The following is a 22,764-nucleotide window of genomic DNA, read 5'->3' as shown; positions in this document are numbered from 1 at the left end:
ACACAAGACCTGTCAAGAGCAACAATAAAAAAGAAGAGCACAAAGCTCTACAAACCAGAGAAGTTCAGAGAAAACAGGGAATGAATGTATTACTGCAGATGATACATGTATGTGCAAACAAATATATAATATATATTTACGCATATATATTTAAGTTCTCTATTCAAAATGACCAAAGTAAGATATGTGACAACACTCCAAATGCCATAGCGACCCAACAGTACTGTTAGATTCTCATGACGGATGCTGAGGTAACTTTTCCCAAAACTGCCACTGCAGCTCACTGTCTTCATTCTGATTCACTGATATCATCTCAGAAATGGCACCTTCACAGACACAAGTGCCATCCATTCCACGTAGTATGATATTGTAGCATTCTGATGAGTCTCAATCTCTGGCATGAACAGAGGCCACAGACACACACCCACTTCATTAGTCTCTGACAGATGGGCTATGTATACACACACTGTTTACAAACACGGACGCGTTGCCATTCACATCTGAGACGTTAGTACGTAAAGTTGTATTATTTTATAGTGTTGGAAATCCCTGATCTGCTGCAGTGATTTGTGATGATGTGCTCTGAGACGACCTCGCGACCCTGAGGACCGACATGAAAACACTGCAACTCCCAGAGCAATGCATCCCTTGCCCATCAACGGTCATGGCAGATGCTGTGCACAGCTTGTCTGAGGTAACTTTTCCCAGAGTGCCACTGCAGCCCCTACGTTTTCATGCTCATGGCGAAATTAAGGAAATGACCGAGACACATCAACAGCCAATAGCTGAGTCAAGACCGGTTTCAAAAAGCAAAGAAATTAATTTCAGGTGTGTATACAGTACATGGTTTTGTGAGAATCTGGGACAATCCACCCTTCATGGTACAATGTCATTGTGATTGGACAACAGAAAGAAAGAACAATAAATAATATCATTCATATTTATGCCTGTGTGTGTTTTTTCCCCACAAGCCTATCTTTGATTTTGTCTCTTGATCTTGTTGTGTGTCTGTATTCTATGTGATCCTGGGTGAGAGCAAGATGGACAGAGAGAACAAAATAGTGTGTGTGTGTGTGTGTGTGTGTGTGTGTGTGTGTGTGTGTGTGTGTGTGTGTGTGTGTGTGTCTGTTTGTAGCGTTGATGTGCACATTGGTTTGGAAAAGTACTTCTAAACAACTCTTGCTCTTTAACTTTTATCTCTCTCTCTCACACACACACACACACACACACACACACACACACACACACACACACACACACACAAACACACACACACACACACACACACACAAACACACACACACAGCTCTACCTTTATTCTGACCTACTTCCCTCTCAAAAACACAATATAATGAAGCAGTACACATCTGTGTAGATTTCTAATTAACCAAAGAGCTGTCTCCTTGAGGCTGTCAGGCATACTGCGCGCCCATCTGACAACAAACAATGCAATTAGTGTTCACTATTCACACAAATCTGTGTAGCAAGAATGACCAACAACTCTTCTGCAAAAGTGACAAAAATATCAAACCACTGTGGCAATACTAGGACAAAAAAAGTGTAAATGTTAATGCACCCAAATCAATCCAACACATTCTAAATTCATAACTGATGAAACTCTCTCTCTCACACACACACACACACACACACACACACACACACACACACAGATAAACAAACATCAGCCTCTCACTTTTGTACATCTTTTTTTAGCACCACCTATTCATAGGCATTATGAAGCAACTTGGAACAGGACTAAATTATATAAAAAAAAGCTCAAATGAGTGATTACCAGAGTTGAATATTTTGATCCGTTATCAAAGAAGTTGATGCAATCGCTGTTGTCATGCATACTCTGTCTCTTATTTAGAGTATTACCAGCAGAGAGGATATGGTCATTGTAAGATCGGACAAACTTAAAGTCATTTGTACGGGATCCTGTGGTCATATAGGCGTCATAGTTGTAAGCACTACGGAGAGTTGCCGTTCCATCAACATCTGCATAGTTGGGAGGTAAATATGCACTGGGAATGGCTACTGCTCCATCAAACAACAGTCTGCGCTTTGTCTTACGACAAAACCTCATAGACATTAACAAGATAATAAAAGTGAGGAAAAAAGTTGAAACAGACACCAGGGCAATGATCAGATAAGATGTGAGTTTAGCATTGCTCTCCTCATAAGACATGTCTTTCAGTTCAGGAATTTCAGCCAAGTTATCAGAGATGAGTAAATACACGGCACAGGTTGTAGAGAGAGAGGGCTGTCCGTTATCTTTCACTGAGATCACAAGGTTCTGCTTCATGCTGTCAGATTCAGAAATGTCCCTCTGAGCCCTGATCTCTCCACTGTGGAGACCAATAGTGAAAAGTCCCGGATCAGTCGACTTCACGATCTGATACGACAGCCACGCGTTCTGTCCAGAGTCAGCATCAACAGCGATCACTTTGGAGACCAGCGAGCCAGAAAGAGCAGCTTTAGGAACCATCTCAGTCATGAAGGAGTTTCCTTCTGGAGTAGGGTACAATATCTGAGGAGAGTTATCATTCTCATCTGTTATGAACACACTCACAGTCACGTTGCTGCTGAGTGGAGGAGAACCATTGTCTCTGGCTACAACCTGAACTTTGAAGCTTCTGAACTGCTCGTAGTCAAAGGCCCTCTCAGCATGGATCACCCCTGTGTCTCCATTAATGGATACATATGAGGAGACCGGAACACCATTGACCTCACTGGGCAACAGAGAGTAAAACACTGTGCCATTCTGTCTCCAGTCTGGGTCTCTCGCAGTAACAGAACAGACAGAAGAGCCAGGCTTGTTATTCTCAGTCACATATGCACTGTAGGACTGACGCTCAAATACAGGAGGGTTATCATTCACATCAGCAACAGAGAGATGGATAGTCTTGGATGAAGACAATGGTGGATTGCCTTCATCAATTGCGGTTATTGTGATATTATACTGAGTTAACTTTTCACGGTCTAATTCAGCTGCAGTGACCAGTGAGTAATAATTTTTCACAGATGGATTCAATTTAAAAGGGATGTTTTCTGGAATGGCACAGCGGACCTGTCTGTTTCCCTCTGAGTCTTTGTCCTGCACATTAATGATGCCCACTTCTGTGCCCGGGGCCGCATCCTCGGGAATGGGGTTATTAAGCGATTTGATAAATATCAAAGGTGCATTATCATTGACATCACTTATCTCTATAATTACTTTAGCATTAGAGGCCAAACCTGCACCGTCTTTGGCTTGGACCCTTAACTCATACTCTTGTTTCTCCTCGTAATCAACTGGACCGATTACTTTGATTTCTCCACTCAAACTGTCTATTGCGAACAGTCTCGCAGCCTTGTCAGATATGCGGCTGAATTCATACGTGACCTCGCCATATGCGCCTTCATCCGCATCTGTGGCACTTACGGTCAGAACAACAGTACCTGAAGGGGCGTTTTCAGGCAGATTGACTTCATAAACAGGCTGACTGAACACAGGCAAATTATCGTTTGCATCCATGACTGTGACATGAATTACAACAGTCCCAGATTTATGAGGAGTACCGCCGTCAATAGCAGACAGGGAAAATATTACTTCCTCCTCATTTTCACGATCGAGTTCATTTTCTAAGATCAGCTCGCTGTATTTACCCCCATCTGAATTTGAATGCACAGCCAATGCAAAATGATCGCTGTTCTCCAGCTTATAGTTTTGAATACCGTTGCGTCCCACATCTGAATCATGCGCTTCAGGTAAAGGAAACCGTGCCCCTTTCACAGCGGATTCTGTGATTTCAAGTTTAACTTTGTCATTAAGGAATTTCGGTGTATTGTCATTTACATCCTCAATCTGCAAAGTAATGGGATGCAGTTCAAGCGGGGACTCTAGAACTAATTCGTATTTCAAAGAACAAACAGTTTTAGCGCCACACAATTCTTCGCGGTCAATTCTCTCGGAGATCGCCAGACTGCCGGCTTGTAAGTCTATGTCACAAAAGCGTTTGCTGCTCCCATCTGAATCTAATCTTGCTTTGCGATGTAACAGCCCGTGTGCGTCGAGTCCAAGATCCTTCACTATGTCTGCAATGACAGATCCAACATCCAACTCTTCTGGAATAGAGTAGCTCAAATCTCCAAGGCCAGTGCCAAGAAAGGAAAATATGCTCGCAAAGCAGAGTAAAACCTCAAAAAATGAAATTATTTTTATCTCCATCCTCGCCATGATGAATATCCAAGTTACTCCTCAGTAGGTGATGAACAGAGAAACAGAGTGGGGGATTGAGACCATGAATCCTTAATGCCGAATCAAAAACGACTGTCAAGTTTACTCAACCTGGTATGGTGATATACTGACGAGTAATGAAGGCCTTTATCAAATTAAATATTATAACAGTGGGTGGAACTGTAACACTCCTGAAACGTAGCTGGTCTATGGCGACACTCAGAGTTCTGTTATGAAACTACAGTGGGAGGTGAGAGAAACGTGGGCATCAGCTGTACACAGTAACCTACATTTAACATATCACACAATGCTTGGGAAGGAGCATCTGTATGATAAAAATGAGCCATGTAAAAATTGATCTCTAAGCCTATTATTATTAATCTTGTAAAATGAACTGCTGTTGGTAGTGTACCACATGTTGGCAATACCATTACAGCCTATGCAGAAGACATACAGTATATAGGCTGCATCAATCTACAGTTGTGGCACTACTACATAACAACGAGAGCAACAACAATGTTGGGAGTCATAAGCTTGCTAATGGTGTATGAGCAAGACCGAGACCAAAAGAGATGAAGTGGGAACCATTCCAAACTAGACTGTCTGTGCAGCAGTGCTTTGGGTTTATAATCCGGATAAGTTCATTAATGGGGTTTATAGGGTTTATGTTAAATGGTTGAAATAAAAATGTGAGGCTATGAAAATCAAAGGTGCTATTACCAACAGAAAAGTTATTAAGAATAGTTTTAAATCATAGCACTGATGAGTAATACAAGGATAACAGTCTTGAGGCAAGTCAGCTTTGAGTTACGGTTCTTGTTTTGGACTATATATGAAACATTGAAACAGACACTTTGTCAGGTTTACTGCATAACATGCCACTTCTTGTTTAAGTCTATCAAAAATGCATCATATACTTGAGATCTGATAGATCTGACTGAATCACAAAGTCTATGCCCATGTATACAAACTGCTTCACAGACAAGCATACTGATTTTCAACACTGAAACATAGAGTAAGCCTACACAGCAACTGCAGGGTAAAATAATCAATCCAGTTCATCTATTTCTACCAAAGAAAAATGTTCAGGGCCATTGGTACACATTCTGTTCTCTCTCCCCTGAATCTAATAACAAGCAGAGGTTGCTGAAAAGGTCATGAGCAATTCAGTGGCTATCATGTAAAAATTAGGACAGATGTGACATAACATTTTTGTTGTCTTCGCAACCTAATGGAAGAGGCTTTAATCTCATAATAATAATAAAAAAAAATGCATGGTACATAGAGAGTAGTACCACAAGATCACCAAAACCCCACAACATCTGCAACAATTTAAAATTACTTTAACTCTGGGCTGCAAAAAATTGTGAGTAGGTGATCATATGCAAAATCATCACCAGTTGTAACATCACCATTATCTCTAGTTTTTAATCCCTACTGAAAGGCAGAATTTATTACTGGATCAAACAACGAATTCATGGTTATAGATATCAGGAGATACTTTCCACCTAAATCGTTGCCATGATTTCAGATCTTCAATAATTTACATTTGGAGATCACACGAACACTGGATGATAACTGGCTGTGGTGAAAGCTACAGTAAAGTTAACCAGTTTTATATCAGGTAAATAAATGGTGACATTAATGAAAACAGTTTACCAGAGTAGAGAACTTAGAGTGTCAGTGAAGTCAAGGCAGGCACTATAGCCATGTTGAGGCTTCTGAAAAAGTATTTCCGGCAGAGAGGGTGCTGTCTAAATTTTCTTAATGAGACAAAGGTACCAAGTTCACTACTGTGATGCTACACACCTCTAAAATGCAGACTTAAAACTGCTGTTCAGAAATAAGTTATTTAAACTTATGGATGCAATGGATCTATGTTCAGTTGAACATATCTTATGAGAGTGTTTCAGAGTATGTAAGAGTGTTTACCAGAGTTGATCCATTATCAATGAAGTCAAGGAAGTCACTATTGTCATGTGGAGGCTTCTGTAAAGTATTTCCAGCAGAGAGGGTGTTGTCGTTGTAAGAGCTGACAAATTTAAAGTCACTAGTACGGGATCCTGTGGTCATATAGGCGTCATAGTTGTAAGCACTACGGAGAGTTGCAGTTCCATCAACATCTGCATAGTTGGGAGGTAAATATGCACTGGGAATGGCTACTGCTCCATCAAACAACAGTCTGGGCTTTGTCCTGTGACATAACCTCACAGCAATTATCAAGATAATGAAAGTGAGGAAGAATGTGGAAACAGACACCAGAGCAATGATCAGATAAGATGTGAGTTTAGAATTGCTCTCCTCATAAGACATGTCCTTCAGTTCAGGAACTTCAGCCAAGTTATCAGAGATGAGTAAATATACGGCACAGGTTGTAGAGAGAGAGGGCTGTCCGTTATCTTTCACTGAGATCACAAGGTTCTGCTTCATGCTGTCAGATTCAGAAATGTCCCTCTGAGCCCTGATCTCTCCACTGTGGAGACCAATAGTGAAAAGTCCCGGATCAGTCGACTTCACGATCTGATACGACAGCCACGCGTTCTGTCCAGAGTCAGCATCAACAGCGATCACTTTGGAGACCAGCGAGCCAGAAAGAGCAGCTTTAGGAACCATCTCAGTCATGAAGGAGTTTCCTTCTGGAGTAGGGTACAATATCTGAGGAGAGTTATCATTCTCATCTGTTATGAACACACTCACAGTCACGTTGCTGCTGAGTGGAGGAGAACCATTGTCTCTGGCTACAACCTGAACTTTGAAGCTTCTGAACTGCTCGTAGTCAAAGGGCCTCAGAGCATGGATCACCCCTGTGTCTCCATTAATGGATACATATGAGGAGACCAGAACACCATTGACCTCACTGGGCAACAGAGAGTAGAACACTGTGCCATTCTGTCTCCAGTCTGGGTCTCTCGCAGTAACAGAGCAGAGAGAGGAGCCAGGTTTGTTATTCTCAGTCAAATATGCGCTGTAGGACTGCTTTTCAAATACAGGGGGATTATCATTCACATCAGACACTGAGAGATGGATTGTCTTGGAGGAAGACAATGGCGGAGACCCTTCATCAGTGGCAATGAGAGTTATATTATAGTCTGAGATATGTTCACGATCTAATTGACCTGTTGTCACTAGGGAATAGTAATTCTTAATGGATGGTACTAATTTGAACGGAACATTTTGCTGAATAGTGCAACGCAACTGACGGTTTCCCTCTGAATCTTCATCCTGTACATTAATAATGCCCACCTCTGTACCAGGTGCAGCATTTTCAGGAACTGGATTTTTCAGTGATTTAACATTAATTACAGGTGCATTATCATTCACATCACTTATATCTATGATAACTTTTGCATTAGATGATAAACCAGAACCATCCTTTGCCTGAACCCTAATTTCATAGTGACTCTCTTCCTCAAAATCTATTTGTCCAGATAGTGTAATCTCTCCTGTCACCTTATCTATTGTAAAGAGTTTGGCTACTTTACCAGCCAGGAGACTGAATTCATATGTGACTTGTCCATTTGCTCCCTCGTCAGCATCAGTGGCACTAACAGTTATAACTGAAGTACCTAAAGGAGAGTTTTCAGGCAGACTGACTTTGTACATTGGTTGACTGAATACTGGTAGGTTATCGTTAACATCCAAGACGGTGACGTGTATAGTCACACTACCCGATTTTTGAGGCGTGCCTCCATCTATAGCAGTAAGCAACAACGACAGCTCCTGCTGCTGTTCACGATCCAGTTCTTTGTCTAAAACCAATTCGCTGTATTTTACTCCATCGGAATTAGACTGCACTGATAACGTGAAATGGTCGTTCTTTTCAAGTGAATAACTTTGAATGCTGTTTCTGCCGACATCCGAGTCATGTGCCACATCCAAAGGAAAGCGTGCACCTTTAACCGCTGATTCTGGGATTAACAGTTTAATTTCATCGTTGGGAAACTGAGGTGAGTTATCATTTATATCCTGGATTTGCAACATTATCCTATGCAACTCTAATGGGTTTTCCAAGAGCAGTTCATATTCTAAAGGGCAAGAAGGTTTAGAGCCGCATATTTCTTCCCTGTCTATTCTTTCAGCAACCATTAGTTCACCTGACTGGCCACTTAATTCGCAATACCGTTTTCGGCTACCCTTCAGATCTATTCGCGCATTCCGCAGTGCCAATCCACGAGCTTCGAGTCCGAGATCCTTCGCTATATTCCCAACCACAGCTCCTCGTTTCATCTCTTCTGGTACTGAATAGGTCAAATCGCCATGACTGCCGTGTAATCCAACAAGCAAAAACGCCATCCATCGCATCTTTCGTGAAAACAAGAAGTATCCCGTCTTCATTTTGGTAGAGAAGCAGCTCAGGCCTACCCTATGTTTCCACTAGTCGCCAAACACCAACAAAAACACTAAAACGTCAATTAATGCAGAAAGCCGAAGGACAAATAAATGTCAAAGACTACAGAGTAAATGCACACCAGGTTTGCTTCACCACAATGCCTTGTATGGGTTGGCTCTGTGAATTATCTATTTAAATATTATAACAGAGGGTTGGGATGGGTATTTACGTGTCTACCGTTGGTCTATAGCGACACCCGGAGTTCTCTGGTAAAATGACAAGAAACGATATGGGAGTCTGACAACTCAACACGTTAATAATAATAATAATAAAGCAATGCAACATTTACCTGTATGTGGGCTACTGTATATAGTACACGTTGGAAATGAAACATTCTCTGTAGGTTACATAATCACATATAAGTGATTATAAGAGATTTTAAGAGTTCTGTTTAGCATTAAAATTTGTTTCCAACAAAACAATTGTAGGCCTAATGTTACTTCAGATAGTCATTTGAATAACAGAAAGGTAATTTGCTATCCTCCATGTATTCCTTCAGTTTACCTGATTGAACATGTCTTACAAAAGCTACAGTATGTCATTTATTCACATAAGACAGTCATCGGACTTACTCATGCATACAGTTGTTGTACTGCATGCACATATTTGCACTCATGCATACAGTTGTTGTACTGCATGCACATATTTGCTATGCTGTACTGATGTTTTGAAATGTCTGAGATAACAGCTATTCATATCACTGATTATCTCTCTATGTCACATCCACCCATAGAAAATCTAATTGTAATAGTAAAACCTTGCAGCCTGTAGAACAAGGGAACAGAAGGATATTTACCATGACGGTTGTGGCAAATGTTTATGCCAAAGTGATGACTGGCACTTTCTGTGACATAGCTTTTGGCTGTGCAAAGATAACCCTAACTGGAGTGGGTCAGTAGAATCAGATTCTAGGGAATATGTGCAGGATACTAGTCACTAAACACTTCTAGCAGTTGAATCTGGTGGGCATGGTTTGTGAAATGGCACAAAACTGCCTGATTTCAGAGAGATCAGAACCAGATTCACTTTATTCTTCTCTGTTCTATTTCACACATTTCTTCAGCTGTTGTCAGACTGATGGATGCCTTGCACCTGCCATTATATGCCATTGCATCCCTTTCATGAGATTCACTTTGGCAATATTGTACACTGCACAGTCGTGCCAATACAGCACACATTGCATTGAACAGATTCAGGTTTTGCTTATGGGTGTTAATATAGCTGCATAGTACACAGTACAACACAATGTACAACACAGTATAGAATGGTACCAGAGACAGAGTTAAGAGTCTCTGGATGCTTTCACACTTTCAACTCCAGAACTTTCACAGTCAAAACTGTCACAGAGAACAACAGTTCTTCACATCCACAAACAAAGCACCAGCAACTCCTGCAGAATTATTACTGTGGTGCAATTGTAACAGTTATCTCAGTAATGCCTGATAAAATAGTATTTTGGACAAAGTTGAATAGAAAGTTAGATGAAATTGGGATGCAAATAATAATAATAATAATAAAAAAAAAAACATAGACCGAGATATGTACCAAGTGTGTGAAAATTACCTCAAAGTGCACCAATGAAGTGGACATAGTCAAATTGATGAAAACCCCTCCTCAAACACAAAGTGACAAATGTGCACGTCTATGCATGAGTCTATATACAAATGTCTATGTATTTACAAACCGCTTCACTGACAATCATACTCATTTTCAACATCGTAATATACAGTACACAGCTACTACTGCATGGTCTAAAAATATTTAATCCAGGTCATCCATTTTTACCAAATAAAAATATTCAGGGCCATTGATACACATTCTGTTATCTAACCCCCTCAATCTCTGAACAAGAAGAGGTGGCTGAACATGTCATGAGCAATTCTGTGGCTATCATGTTAAATTAGGACAAATGTGACTTAACATTTTTTTTCTTTGCAACCTAATGGAAGAGGCTTGAATCTAATAATAATCCACAGGCACAAAAAATGGCATGACATGATGGAGAGGGAATAGTATCACAAGATGACATAAACACACACACACCATCTGCTCTATACAGCAACTTAAAATTACCTCAGTCACCACTCTGACCTCGTCAGTATAGGTAATTAAATACAATATCATCACCAGTTGTAACATCGCCATTATCTCTATTTGTACTAACTAATTCATGGTTATAGATATCAGGAGTTACTTTTCACCTAAATTGCTGACATGATTTCAGATCTTCAGAAATTTAGATTTGGAGATCACACAAACACTGGATGCCACAGTAACTGGCTGGGGTGAAAGCTACAGTAAAGTTAACCCGTTTTGTATCAGGTACATAAATGGTAATATTAATGAAAATAGTTTACCAGAGTAGAAAACTTAGATCCAGTATCAGTGAAGTCAAGGCAGGCACTATTGTCATGTTGAGGCTTCTGTAAAGTATTTCCAGCAGAGAGGGTGCTGTCATTGTAAGAGCTGACAAACTTGAAGTCACTGGTACGTGACCCTGTGGTCATATAGGCATCATAGTTGTAAGCACTACGGAGAGTTGCAGTTCCATCAACATCTGCATAGTTGGGAGGTAAATATGCACTGGGAATGGCTACTGCTCCATCAAACAACAGTCTGGGCTTTCTCCTGTGACACAACCTCACAGCAATGATCAGGATAATAAAAGTGAGGAAAAATGTGGAGACAGACACCAGAGCAATGATCAGATAAGATGTGAGTTTAGAGTTGCTCTCTTCATAAGACATGTCTTTCAGTTCAGGAACTTCAGCCAAGTTATCAGAGATGAGTAAATATACGGCACAGGTTGTAGAGAGAGAGGGCTGTCCGTTATCTTTCACTGAGATCACAAGGTTCTGCTTCATGCTGTCAGATTCAGAAATGTCCCTCTGAGCCCTGATCTCTCCACTGTGGAGACCAATAGTGAAAAGTCCCGGATCAGTCGACTTCACAATCTGATACGACAGCCACGCGTTCTGTCCAGAGTCAGCATCGACAGCGATCACTTTGGAGACCAGCGAGCCAGAAAGAGCAGCTTTAGGAACCATCTCAGTCATGAAGGAGTTTCCTTCTGGAGTAGGGTACAATATCTGAGGAGAGTTATCATTCTCATCTGTTATGAACACACTCACAGTCACGTTGCTGCTGAGTGGAGGAGAACCATTGTCTCTGGCTACAACCTGAACTTTGAAGCTTCTGAACTGCTCGTAGTCAAAGGCCCTCACAGCATGGATCACCCCTGTGTCTCCATTAATGGATACATATGAGGAGACCGGAACACCATTGACCTCACTGGGCAACAGAGAGTAGAACACTGTGCCATTCTGTCTCCAGTCTGGGTCTCTCGCAGTAACAGAACACACAGAGGAGCCAGGCTTGTTGTTCTCAGCTACGTATGCACTGTAGGACTGATGTTCAAATACAGGGGGATTATCATTCACATCAGACACAGAGAGATGGATTGTCTTGGAGGAAGACAATGGCGGAGACCCTTCATCAGTGGCAGCAATAGTTATATTATAGTCTGCGATGTGTTCACGATCTAATTCACCTGTTGTCACTAGAGAATAGTAGTTCTCAATGGATGGTAGTAATTTGAATGGAACATTTTGCTGAATAGTGCAACGCAACTGGCGGTTCCCCTCTGAGTCTTCATCCTGTACATTAATAATGCCCACCTCTGTACCAGGTAATGCATTTTCAGGAACTGGATTTTTCAGTGATTTAACATTAATTATAGGTGCATTGTCATTTACATCAGTGACATCTATAATAACTTTAGCATTTGATGCTAAACCAAACGTATCCTTTGCCTGAACCCTAATTTCATAGTGACTCTCTTCCTCAAAATCTATTGGCCCAGATAATGTAATCTCTCCTGTCACCTTATCTATTGTAAAGAGTTTGGCTACTTTACCAGCCAGGAGACTGAATTCATATGTGACTTGTCCATTTGCTCCCTCGTCAGCATCAGTGGCACTTACAGTTATAACTGAAGTACCTAAAGAAGAGTTTTCAGGCAGACTGACTTTGTACATCGGTTGACTGAATACTGGTAGGTTATCATTAACATCCAAGACAGTGACGTGTATAGTTACACTACCCGATTTCTGAGGTGCGCCTCCATCTATAGCAGTAAGCAACAACGACAGCTCCTGCTGCTGTTCACGGTCCAATTTTTTGTCTAAGACCAATTCGCTGTATTTTACTCCATCGGAATTAGACTGCACTGCTAATGTGAAATGGTCGTTCTTTTCAAGTGAATAGTTTTGAATGCTGTTTCTGCCGACATCCGAGTCATGCGCCACATCCAAGGGAAAGCGGGTGCCTTTGTCCGCCAATTCTGGGATTAACAGTTCAATTGCATCGTTAGGAAACTGAGGTGAGTTATCATTTATATCCTGGATTTGCAACATTATCCTGTGTAACTCTAATGGGTTTTCCAAGATCATTTCATATTTTAACGGGCACGATGGTTTCGAGCCGCATATTTCTTCCCTGTCTATTCTTTCAGCAATCATTAGTTCACCTGACTGGCCATTTAATTCGCAATACCGTTTGCGGCTACCCTTCAGATCTATTCGCGCATTCCGCAGTGATAATCCACGAGCATCGAGTCCGAGATCCTTCGCTATATTCCCAACCACAGCTCCTCGTTTCATCTCCTCTGGTACAGAATAGGTCAAATCGCCATGACTGCCGCGAAATCCGATGATCAAATACACCACCCATATAATTCCGTTTGGAAACCAGAAAGAACCGACTCCTGACTTCATCTCGGCAAAGACGTGTGTCTTCGGTGGACACCAAACTCAAGAAAAAACAGCGAAACGTTAATTGGAGCAAAAAGTCAACTGACTGTTTATATCCAAGACTGCAGAGTAAATGCACGCCAGTTTTTGTTCACCACAACGCCACGGTATGATTTTCCTCTGAGTCCTTATGATTTAAATATTATAACAGAGGGTGGAGAGAGGGGTTTTAAAATCAGTGTTGGTCTATAGCGACACCCGGAGTTTTCTGGCAGAACTACGAAAAACGACGTAGAAATATGGCCTAAAGAAACAGCCTAGTTCAAAGGAAAATCTGAAATGCAAACCGATTGAATACTTCTGTGCCTGGGATAAAGCAAACCAAACTACAGTACATGCACTGTCAAAAAAAATCTAAATCATAGGCCTACAACATGTATGCATAATGTATAATAAATGGTATTGTAGGTGCTATGCACATTATACTGCAGTAAGAATGATGGGATTTGGTAAACTGTAAGAAATAGCTTTGTATTTAACTAAAACATGTTTCCAACAAAACAACTGCATGATTCATTGACACACTTCTTTGCATAACAGACAGACTATTCTCAGTCAAGCAAGTATTCCCTCAGTTGACTTGACTGTAAATGCCATTTCAAGAGTAATGGGTTTCATTCACAGGAGACAGTCATCCATCTCACTGATGCATAGGCCTACAGTTGCTGAACTGTAATGACAGACCTTAAGCTCTTCGGATGACAGCTTCATCAACATTAAAATATATATATTTTTCCAAGCCATGTTCACCTAAAAATGAATTGACCCACTTTTATAGACATTCCAGCTTTTCAAAACAATGTTTAAGATGATGTAAAATTGAGGTTATGGCAAAAATACAATCAAGACATGGAGAATTTATGTCCTTTTAAAATGAATTAACTTTATGTTTGCTACATTGTTAAGTGATGGTCAATATTTCTTTGGACACATCATTATAGCTTTTGGCTGAGCAAGAATAGTTACAAACACTCTTCTCTTACATTTTACCATTAGCAACTTCAGAAGTTCATCACAGATAGGTTCTATGTGATATGGACATCTGCCACTACACACTTCCTTTACTTGACACTGCAATGCACTTGGCAGTGATTTGGCACAATGTTGCCTGATTACTGGCAGTCCAGAACGAGATTCACGTAATTGAACTCCTCATTTGTTTCTATTCAATCTATATTATTTCTTCAACTACTGCCAGGCTGAGTGTTCCCGCTGTACCCTCATTAAGAGATTCTGCTTTGTGTACGGATGCTAAAGTAGTTACACTGTAAATAGTAGGCCCTACTGCATAATGGTATCAATACAGGGCCTATACATACTAATGAAAAGTAGCACAACTGCAATGGTTATTTCTGTAGTACCTGATTAAATATCCAAAGTTGAGTGGAGAGTTAAAGGAAAACTCTGCAGAGACTGAGGTGGGCCACCTGGACAGTTCAACATACTAGTCATTTTGGCCTGAACTGGTTGTGGCAGCCTGACAAAACGAGCTTGAGCACAAGATATGAAAAATACTGGAACTGCACCACCAAAGAGAACATGGAAGACCAACATAATTAACAAGCACAACAACAACAACCACATCACAGACTCAAAATAATAACTGTGTCTGTCTGTACATTTACAAAACCCAGCAATATAGACACAGCTGATATTTCGAGGAAGACAATCAATCCAGGTCATCCAATTCTGGCAAAAGAAAATGTTCAGGGCCACTGATACACATTCTGTTCCCTTTCCCTCTGACCCTTTGAATAAGCAGAGACTGATGAAAACGTCTTGTGCAAATCTGTGGCTATAGTATTACATCAGGTAATGTGACATTTTTTCCGCCTTTGAACTGAAATCGCATAATCCACCGACATGTAAAATGACATGATACAGTAGCAGTATCACAAGATCACAAAAACCCCCGCACATCTGCTCTATATTGCAATTTCCATGACCTAAATCACCAGCCAGACTTAAAAAAAGAAGAAGCTGAAACAAGCAAATACAAAAACATCACCAGCATCTCTCCTTTTTAATCCCTACAGGAAGGCAACATTTATCCATAAATCTGGTTTAAGCAATTAATTCATGGCAACATGCATCAGCACTTATTTTTAATTTGGACTAATGGACTTTCATATACATTGCTGACATTAATTTCATATCTCCAGGAATGATTTGGAGAACACTCAACAACACTCACTGGACGCTAAAAGGGTGGAGTGAAAATGTGAAATAAATGTAACTATTTACTATTGTGCAGCTAGATATTCAAACTACTGAAAGATTGTTTACCAGAGTAGAGAACTTAGATCCAGTATCTGTGAAGTCAAGGCAGGCACTATTGTCATGTTGAGTCTTCTGTAAAGTATTTCCGGCAGAGAGGGTGCTGTCATTGTAAGAGCTGACAAACTTGAAGTCACTGGTACGTGACCCTGTGGTCATATAGGCGTCATAGTTGTAAGCACTACGGAGAGTTGCAGTTCCATCAACATCTGCATAGTTGGGAGGTAAATATGCACTGGGAATGGCTACTGCTCCATCAAACAACAGTCTGGGCTTTCTCCTGTGACACAACCTCACAGCAATGATCAGGATAATAAAAGTGAGGAAGAATGTGGAAACAGACACCAGAGCAATGATCAGATAAGATGTGAGTTTGGAATTGCTCTCCTCATAAGACATGTCTTTCAGTTCAGGAACTTCAGCCAAATTATCAGAGATGAGTAAATATACGGCACAGGTTGTAGAGAGAGAGGGCTGTCCGTTATCTTTCACTGAGATCACAAGGTTCTGCTTCATGCTGTCAGATTCAGAAATGTCCCTCTGAGCCCTGATCTCTCCACTGTGGAGACCAATAGTGAAAAGTCCCGGATCAGTCGACTTCACGATCTGATACGACAGCCACGCGTTCTGTCCAGAGTCAGCATCAACAGCGATCACTTTGGAGACCAGCGAGCCAGAAAGAGCAGCTTTAGGAACCATCTCAGTCATGAAGGAGTTTCCTTCTGGAGTAGGGTACAATATCTGAGGAGCGTTATCATTCTCATCTGTTATGAACACACTCACAGTCACGTTGCTGCTGAGTGGAGGAGAACCATTGTCTCTGGCTACAACCTGAACTTTGAAGCTTCTGAACTGCTCGTAGTCAAAGGCCCTCACAGCATGGATCACCCCTGTGTCTCCATTAATGGATACATATGAGGAGACCGGAACACCATTGACCTCACTGGGCAACAGAGAGTAGAACACTGTGCCATTCTGTCTCCAGTCTGGGTCTCTCGCAGTAACAGAACAGACAGAGGAGCCAGGCTTGTTGTTCTCAGTCACATATGCACTGTAGGACTGTTCCTCAAATATGGGTGGGTTGTCATTCACATCTGACACAGAGAGATGGATAACTTTAGAGGATGACAATGGTGGACTTCCTTCATCCGTGGCTATAAGAGTTATATTATAGTCTGTTATCTGTTCACGGTCTAATTTGCTTGTTGTGACAAGTGAATAATAGTTTTCAATAGATGGATTTAACTTAAAGGGCACATTTTGCTGAATAGTGCAACGCAACTGGCGGTTCCCCTCTGAGTCTTCATCCTGCACATTAATAATGCCCACCTCTGTACCAGGTGCAGCATTTTCAGGAACTGGATTTTTCAGTGATTTAACATAAATTACAGGTGCATTGTCATTCACATCAGTGACATCAATAATGACTTTTGCACTTGAGGCTAAACCAAAGCCATCCTTTGCCTGAACTGTAATTTCATAATCAATCTCATCCTCATAGTCTATTGGTCCAGCTACTTTGATCTCGCCACTAACTTTATCCATTGTAAAGAGGCTGACTGCTTTATCTGATATCAGACTGAATACATAAGTGACCTCTCCATTAGCTCCTTCATCTGCATCTGTAGCACTTACAGTTACAACCAGAGTACCTACAGGAGAGTTTTCAGGTAGACTGACTTTATAAACTGGCTCACTGAATACTGGACGGTTATCGTTAGCGTCCAAGACAGTGACGTGTATCGTCGCACCACCGGATCTCTGAGGAGCGCCTCCATCAACAGCAGTAAGCAATAGCGTAAACTGCTGCTGCTCTTCACGATCAAGCTCTTTGTCTAAAACCAGCTCGCTGTATTTCACTCCATCGGCATTTGATTGAACAGATAAGCTGAAATGGTCGTTCTTCTCCAGTGTATAGCTTTGAATGCTGTTTCTACCCACATCAGAGTCCTTCGCCATATCCAAAGAAAAGCGTGCGCCCTTGTCTGCTGATTCTGGAATCGACAGCTTCATTTCGTTGTTTGGAAACTGGGGTGAGTTGTCGTTTATATCCTGAATTTGCAGTAAGATTTTATGTAGCTCCAGGGGATTTTCCATGACTAAATCATATTTTAATGAACACGTTGCTTTTGATCCACACATTACTTCCCTGTCAATTTTTTCAGCAATCTTTAGTTCACCTGTCTGGACATTTAACTCACAATACCGTTTTCGACTGCCCTTCAAATCTATTCGAGCACTGCGCAGTAATAATCCCCGGACGTCGAGTCCGAGATCCTTCGCTATATTCCCAACCACAGCCCCTGGTTTCATCTCCTCTGGTATTGAATACGTCAGGTCGCCATAAATGCAGAAAAATCTTAGAAAGAAAAATGCAATCCAAAGCATTCCATTTGGAAAGAAGACGCCAGTAAATCCTTCCTTCATGTCGATATCTGAATGTCGATGCTATAAATTCGCGTGGGTTAAAAACAGCCCAAAACAATATTAGGCAAAACGCTAAAATGCTGCTATCCCAGATAGCCCGACAGCACACATTGTTTGCTTCATCAAACCACCGGGGTAGGGCTTTCTTCATTGTATTTACCATTTAAATATTATAACAGTGGGTGGGGTGCTGAAAGTAATTGCACTGCCTTAGCCAATAGCGACACTCTGAGTTCTAAAATAAAATGACAACGAACGTAGGCCTAACATTCTTGAACACACATCTCTCTCTCGTTTTGGAATAGTTGGCAGAGGACAGAGGACAACACGCAGACAATCATGAAACACAGTTTCACTTCTTCTTCTTATTATTATTATTATTATTAGTAGAAGTGGTAGTAGTATTTAAAGAGAACCCTTCCTCAATACAGAAAAAATGCTACATGTGAATTGAAAGTGAACAATAGATGATTTAAATGCAGGTGGTTGTGATGCTAAAATCTTCAAATCATAATGTAATAAAGGTAAGCAAGTCAAATTTACCAATGATTCAGTGAATCTACTTTTCAACTCAAGTTTATGTTATTGATCAGGCCTATTTCTCTTGTTGGAAACATCAAATATAAATTGCACTTCTGAGGTGACTGTCATCAGACCTGACTATCATTAATCAGTAGAGTATCCTAAGGAGGAGGTGCATACAACAGTCATATACCTTTACCTTGTCCTCTCTCCTGTGATATTTAGCCAACCTGCAACTCACCCTGGGCATACTGAATGTTCACTAGACCAAAACATTTACACATACTTGAGGTTCACCACAAAGATCATGTCTAAAGATACAGGTGGCGATATTAGGTCTTGGTCTATATATATCTTATGAAATATTGATAATCTATGCATGCAGTTGTTCAGGAGTAGGCTTGATATTTACAATATCAGGTGAAGTCCAGCACTAGCACAAACAAACTCGTCAACAATGCTTACTTCAGTCATTCATCTCAGTTAAGATTACTTCTCAAAAAGTCGCACTAGAATTCAAGCCTGTATCTACTTCAGAACACGTTATTTCACCACAAATGCAATCCTTCAAACCCGCCTCTCCAAAAACAAAACACCCATGGCTATTGCTAGTGTGCAGTCTATTTCCTGTCTATCCAAACTGCAAAGAACTTCACATAACTTCACCACTCTACTCCAAGGACAGAGAATCACACACTGTTCTGAAGCTTTAATGTTTGGTCTAATTGTCACACATGGTTCCCTAAACACAGTGAAGGCAATACTAGGAAGAGAGACTGTCAAAATAACCGTATGCATATTACGCAATTTATCCATGGCTATAATGCAGCAGACTGCCATGTAATTAGAGGCCTTTTCTGACAAGGGTCTGTCTAAATTGACAGCCATGAAGTTCAAACACTAACACTGCAGCATTGGCATGCCTGCTTTACTTGGAAGTATGTGCAATTTTGTCCATCAACATTAAAACCAACACTGTAGGGTACACAATCTCATTGTACTATGTGTGTCAAAACAGACTAATGTTCCTTACTATGTGTGTCAAAACAGGCTAATGTTCCTTACTATGTGTGTCAAAACAGGCTAATGTTCCTCATGTTACTACATTAAAAAAAGAAGGGGGGAAATCAACACCAGCATTCAAGGGTACAAAAAAACAGCAGGTAACGTGTTGATTCACATGTTCAATTGCTCAACTAAAAATAAAGTGGTTCACAAAACTAAATCTAAGCTAGCAATACAATTTCTTGTCATTATTAGGAATGATGATCAACACAACACACAAAACACACAAATAGGACAAAGCTACAGAGAATGAGATACTTTATGTAAGTGCACAAAAGGCACTGAGTTTACTACTGTGATGATACATACGTTTAAAATGCACACTTAAAACTGGTATTCAGAAATAAGTAGTTTAAACCTATGGATATAGAACATATTATTTATGAACATATCCTTAAGAGAGTGTTTCAGAGTATTTAAGAGTGTTTACCAGAGTGGACACCTTTGATCCATTATCAATGAAGTCAAGGAAGTCACTATTGTCGTGTGGAGGCTTCTGTAAAGTATTTCCAGCAGAAAGGGTGTTGTCATTGTAAGAACTGACAAATTTAAAGTCACTGGTACGTGATCCTGTGGTCATGTAGGCATCATAGTTGTAAGCACTACGGAGAGTTGCAGTTCCATCAACATCTGCATAGTTGGGAGGTAAATATGCACTGGGAATGGCTACTGCTCCATCAAACAACAGTCTGGGCTTTCTCCTGTGACACAACCTCACAGCAATGATCAGGATAATAAAAGTGAGGAAGAATGTGGAGACAGACACCAGAGCAATGATCAGATAAGATGTGAGTTTAGAGTTGCTCTCCTCATAAGACATGTCTTTCAGTTCAGGAACTTCAGCCAAGTTATCAGAGATGAGTAAATATACGGCACATGTTGTAGAGAGAGAGGGCTGTCCGTTATCCTTCACTGAGATCACAAGGTTCTGCTTCATGCTGTCAGATTCAGAAATGTCCCTCTGAGCCCTGATCTCTCCACTGTGGAGACCAATAGTGAAAAGTCCCGGATCAGTCGACTTCATGATCTGATACGACAGCCACGCGTTCTGTCCAGAGTCAGCATCAACAGCGATCACTTTGGAGACCAGCGAGCCAGAAAGAGCAGCTTTAGGAACCATCTCAGTCATGAAGGAGTTTCCTTCTGGAGTAGGATACAATATCTGAGGAGAGTTATCATTCTCATCTGTTATGAACACACTCACAGTCACGTTGCTGCTGAGTGGAGGAGAACCATTGTCTCTGGCTACAACCTGAACTTTGAAGCTTCTGAACTGCTCGTAGTCAAAGGCCCTCACAGCATGGATCACCCCTGTGTCTCCATTAATGGATACATATGAGGAGACCGGAACACCATTGACCTCACTGGGCAACAGAGAGTAGAACACTGTGCCATTCTGTCTCCAGTCTGGGTCTCTCGCAGTAACAGAACAGACAGAGGAGCCAGGCTTGTTGTTCTCAGTCACATATGCACTGTAGGACTGTTCCTCAAATATGGGTGGGTTGTCATTCACATCTGACACAGAGAGATGGATAACTTTAGAGGATGACAATGGTGGATTTCCTTCATCGGTGGCTATAAGAGTTATATTATAGTCTGTTATCTGTTCACGGTCTAATTCTCTTGTTGTGACAAGTGAATAATAATTCTCAATAGATGGATTTAACATAAAGGGCACATTTTGCTGAATAGTGCAACGCAACTGGCGGTTCCCCTCTGAGTCTTCATCCTGCACATTAATAATGCCCACCTCTGTACCAGGTGCAGCATTTTCAGGAACTGGATTTTTCAGTGATTTAACATTAATTACAGGTGCATTGTCATTCACGTCAGTGACATCTATAATGACTTTCGCATTTGAGGATAATCCATAGCCATCTTTAGCCTGAACTGTTATTTCATAATCAATCTCATCCTCATAGTCTATTGGTCCAGCTACTTTGATCTCGCCACTAACTTTATCCATTGTAAAAAGTCTGGCAACTTTATCTGATATCAAATTAAATACATAAGTGACCTCTCCATTAGCTCCTTCATCTGCATCTATAGCACTTACAGTTACAACCAGAGTACCTACAGGAGAGTTTTCAGGTAGACTGACTTTATAAACTGGCTCACTGAATACTGGACGGTTATCGTTAGCGTCCAGGACAGTGACGTGTATCGTCGCACTACCGGATCTCTGAGGAGCGCCTCCATCAACAGCAGTAAGCACCAGCGTAAATTCCTGCTGCTCTTCACGATCAAGCTCTTTGTCTAAAACCAATTCACTGTATTTCACTCCATCGGCATTAGATTGAACAGATAAGCTGAAATGGTCGTTCTTCTCCAGTGTATAGCTTTGAATGCTGTTTCTACCCACATCAGAGTCCTTCGCCATATCCAAAGAAAAACGTGCGCCCTTGACTGCTGATTCTGGAATTGACATCTTAATTTCGTCGTTTGGAAACTGGGGTGAGTTGTCATTTATATCCTGAATTTGCAGTAAGATTTTGTGTAGCTCTAGGGGATTTTCCATGACTAAATCGTATTTTAAGGAACACGTTGCTTTTGATCGACACATGTCTTCCCTATCAATTTTTTCAGCTATCTTTAGTTCCCCTGTCTGGACATTTAACTCACAATACCGTTTTCGACTGCCCTTCAAATCTATTCGAGCACTGCGCAGTAATAATCCCCGGACGTCGAGTCCGAGATCCTGAGCTATATTCCCAACCACAGCCCCTGGTTTCATCTCCTCTGGAATTGAATACGTCAGGTCGCCATTCGCGCTGAAAAATCTGAGAATGAAAAATGCAATCCAAAGCATTCCATTTGGAAAGAAGACGCCAGTAAATCCTGCCTTCATGTCGATGCTATAAATTCGCGTGGGTTAAAAACAGCCCAAAAACAATATCATGCAAAACGCTAAAATGCTGCTATCCCAGATAGCACGACTGCACACAGTGTTTGCTTCATCAAACCACCGGGGTAGAGCTCTCTTCAATGTATTTACCATTTAAATATTATAACAGTGGGTGGGGTGCTGAAAGTAATTGCACTGCCTTAGCCAA

General features: G+C 41.0%; 4 protein-coding genes across 7 annotated transcripts in view; all 4 read right to left on the bottom strand.

Moving 5' to 3' along the window:
* Positions 1–22,764, bottom strand: part of LOC134080450 (protocadherin beta-16-like) — a 148,224-nt gene that overhangs the window by 102,294 nt on the left and 23,166 nt on the right. Inside the window, exon 1 of one of the 4 annotated variants that reach the window (XM_062536898.1) lies at positions 20,142–22,520. The exons of the other annotated variants lie outside the window; for them this stretch is intronic. Coding sequence (XP_062392882.1) covers positions 20,142–22,520 — 2,379 coding nt within the window. Of the gene's footprint in view, positions 1–20,141; positions 22,521–22,764 lie in introns of those variants that run through there. 4 annotated transcript variants of the gene reach the window in all.
* On the bottom strand, positions 1,413–4,219 carry LOC134079702 (protocadherin gamma-A6-like). The gene is made up of 2 exons (XM_062535780.1): positions 1,793–4,219; positions 1,413–1,433 (listed from the first exon to the last, which is right to left on the bottom strand). The coding sequence occupies exons 1-2, from the start codon at positions 4,217–4,219 to the stop codon at positions 1,413–1,415; spliced, it is 2,448 nt and encodes an 815-aa protein (XP_062391764.1).
* Positions 6,116–8,554, bottom strand: LOC134079700 (protocadherin beta-16-like). The gene has a single exon (XM_062535779.1). The coding sequence runs from the start codon at positions 8,552–8,554 to the stop codon at positions 6,116–6,118; it is 2,439 nt and encodes an 812-aa protein (XP_062391763.1).
* Positions 15,683–18,217, bottom strand: LOC134079699 (protocadherin gamma-A12-like). Its single transcript, XM_062535778.1, has one exon. It carries the CDS (start codon positions 18,122–18,124, stop codon positions 15,683–15,685), a length of 2,442 nt encoding a protein of 813 aa, XP_062391762.1. The 5' UTR covers positions 18,125–18,217.

The sequence above is a fragment of the Sardina pilchardus genome, chromosome 5, assembly GCF_963854185.1.
Source record: "Sardina pilchardus chromosome 5, fSarPil1.1, whole genome shotgun sequence".
NCBI lineage: Eukaryota > Metazoa > Chordata > Actinopteri > Clupeiformes > Clupeidae > Sardina > Sardina pilchardus.
Note: the sequence above shows the minus strand (reverse complement) of the source record. Positions and strands in the feature narration are given on the sequence as shown.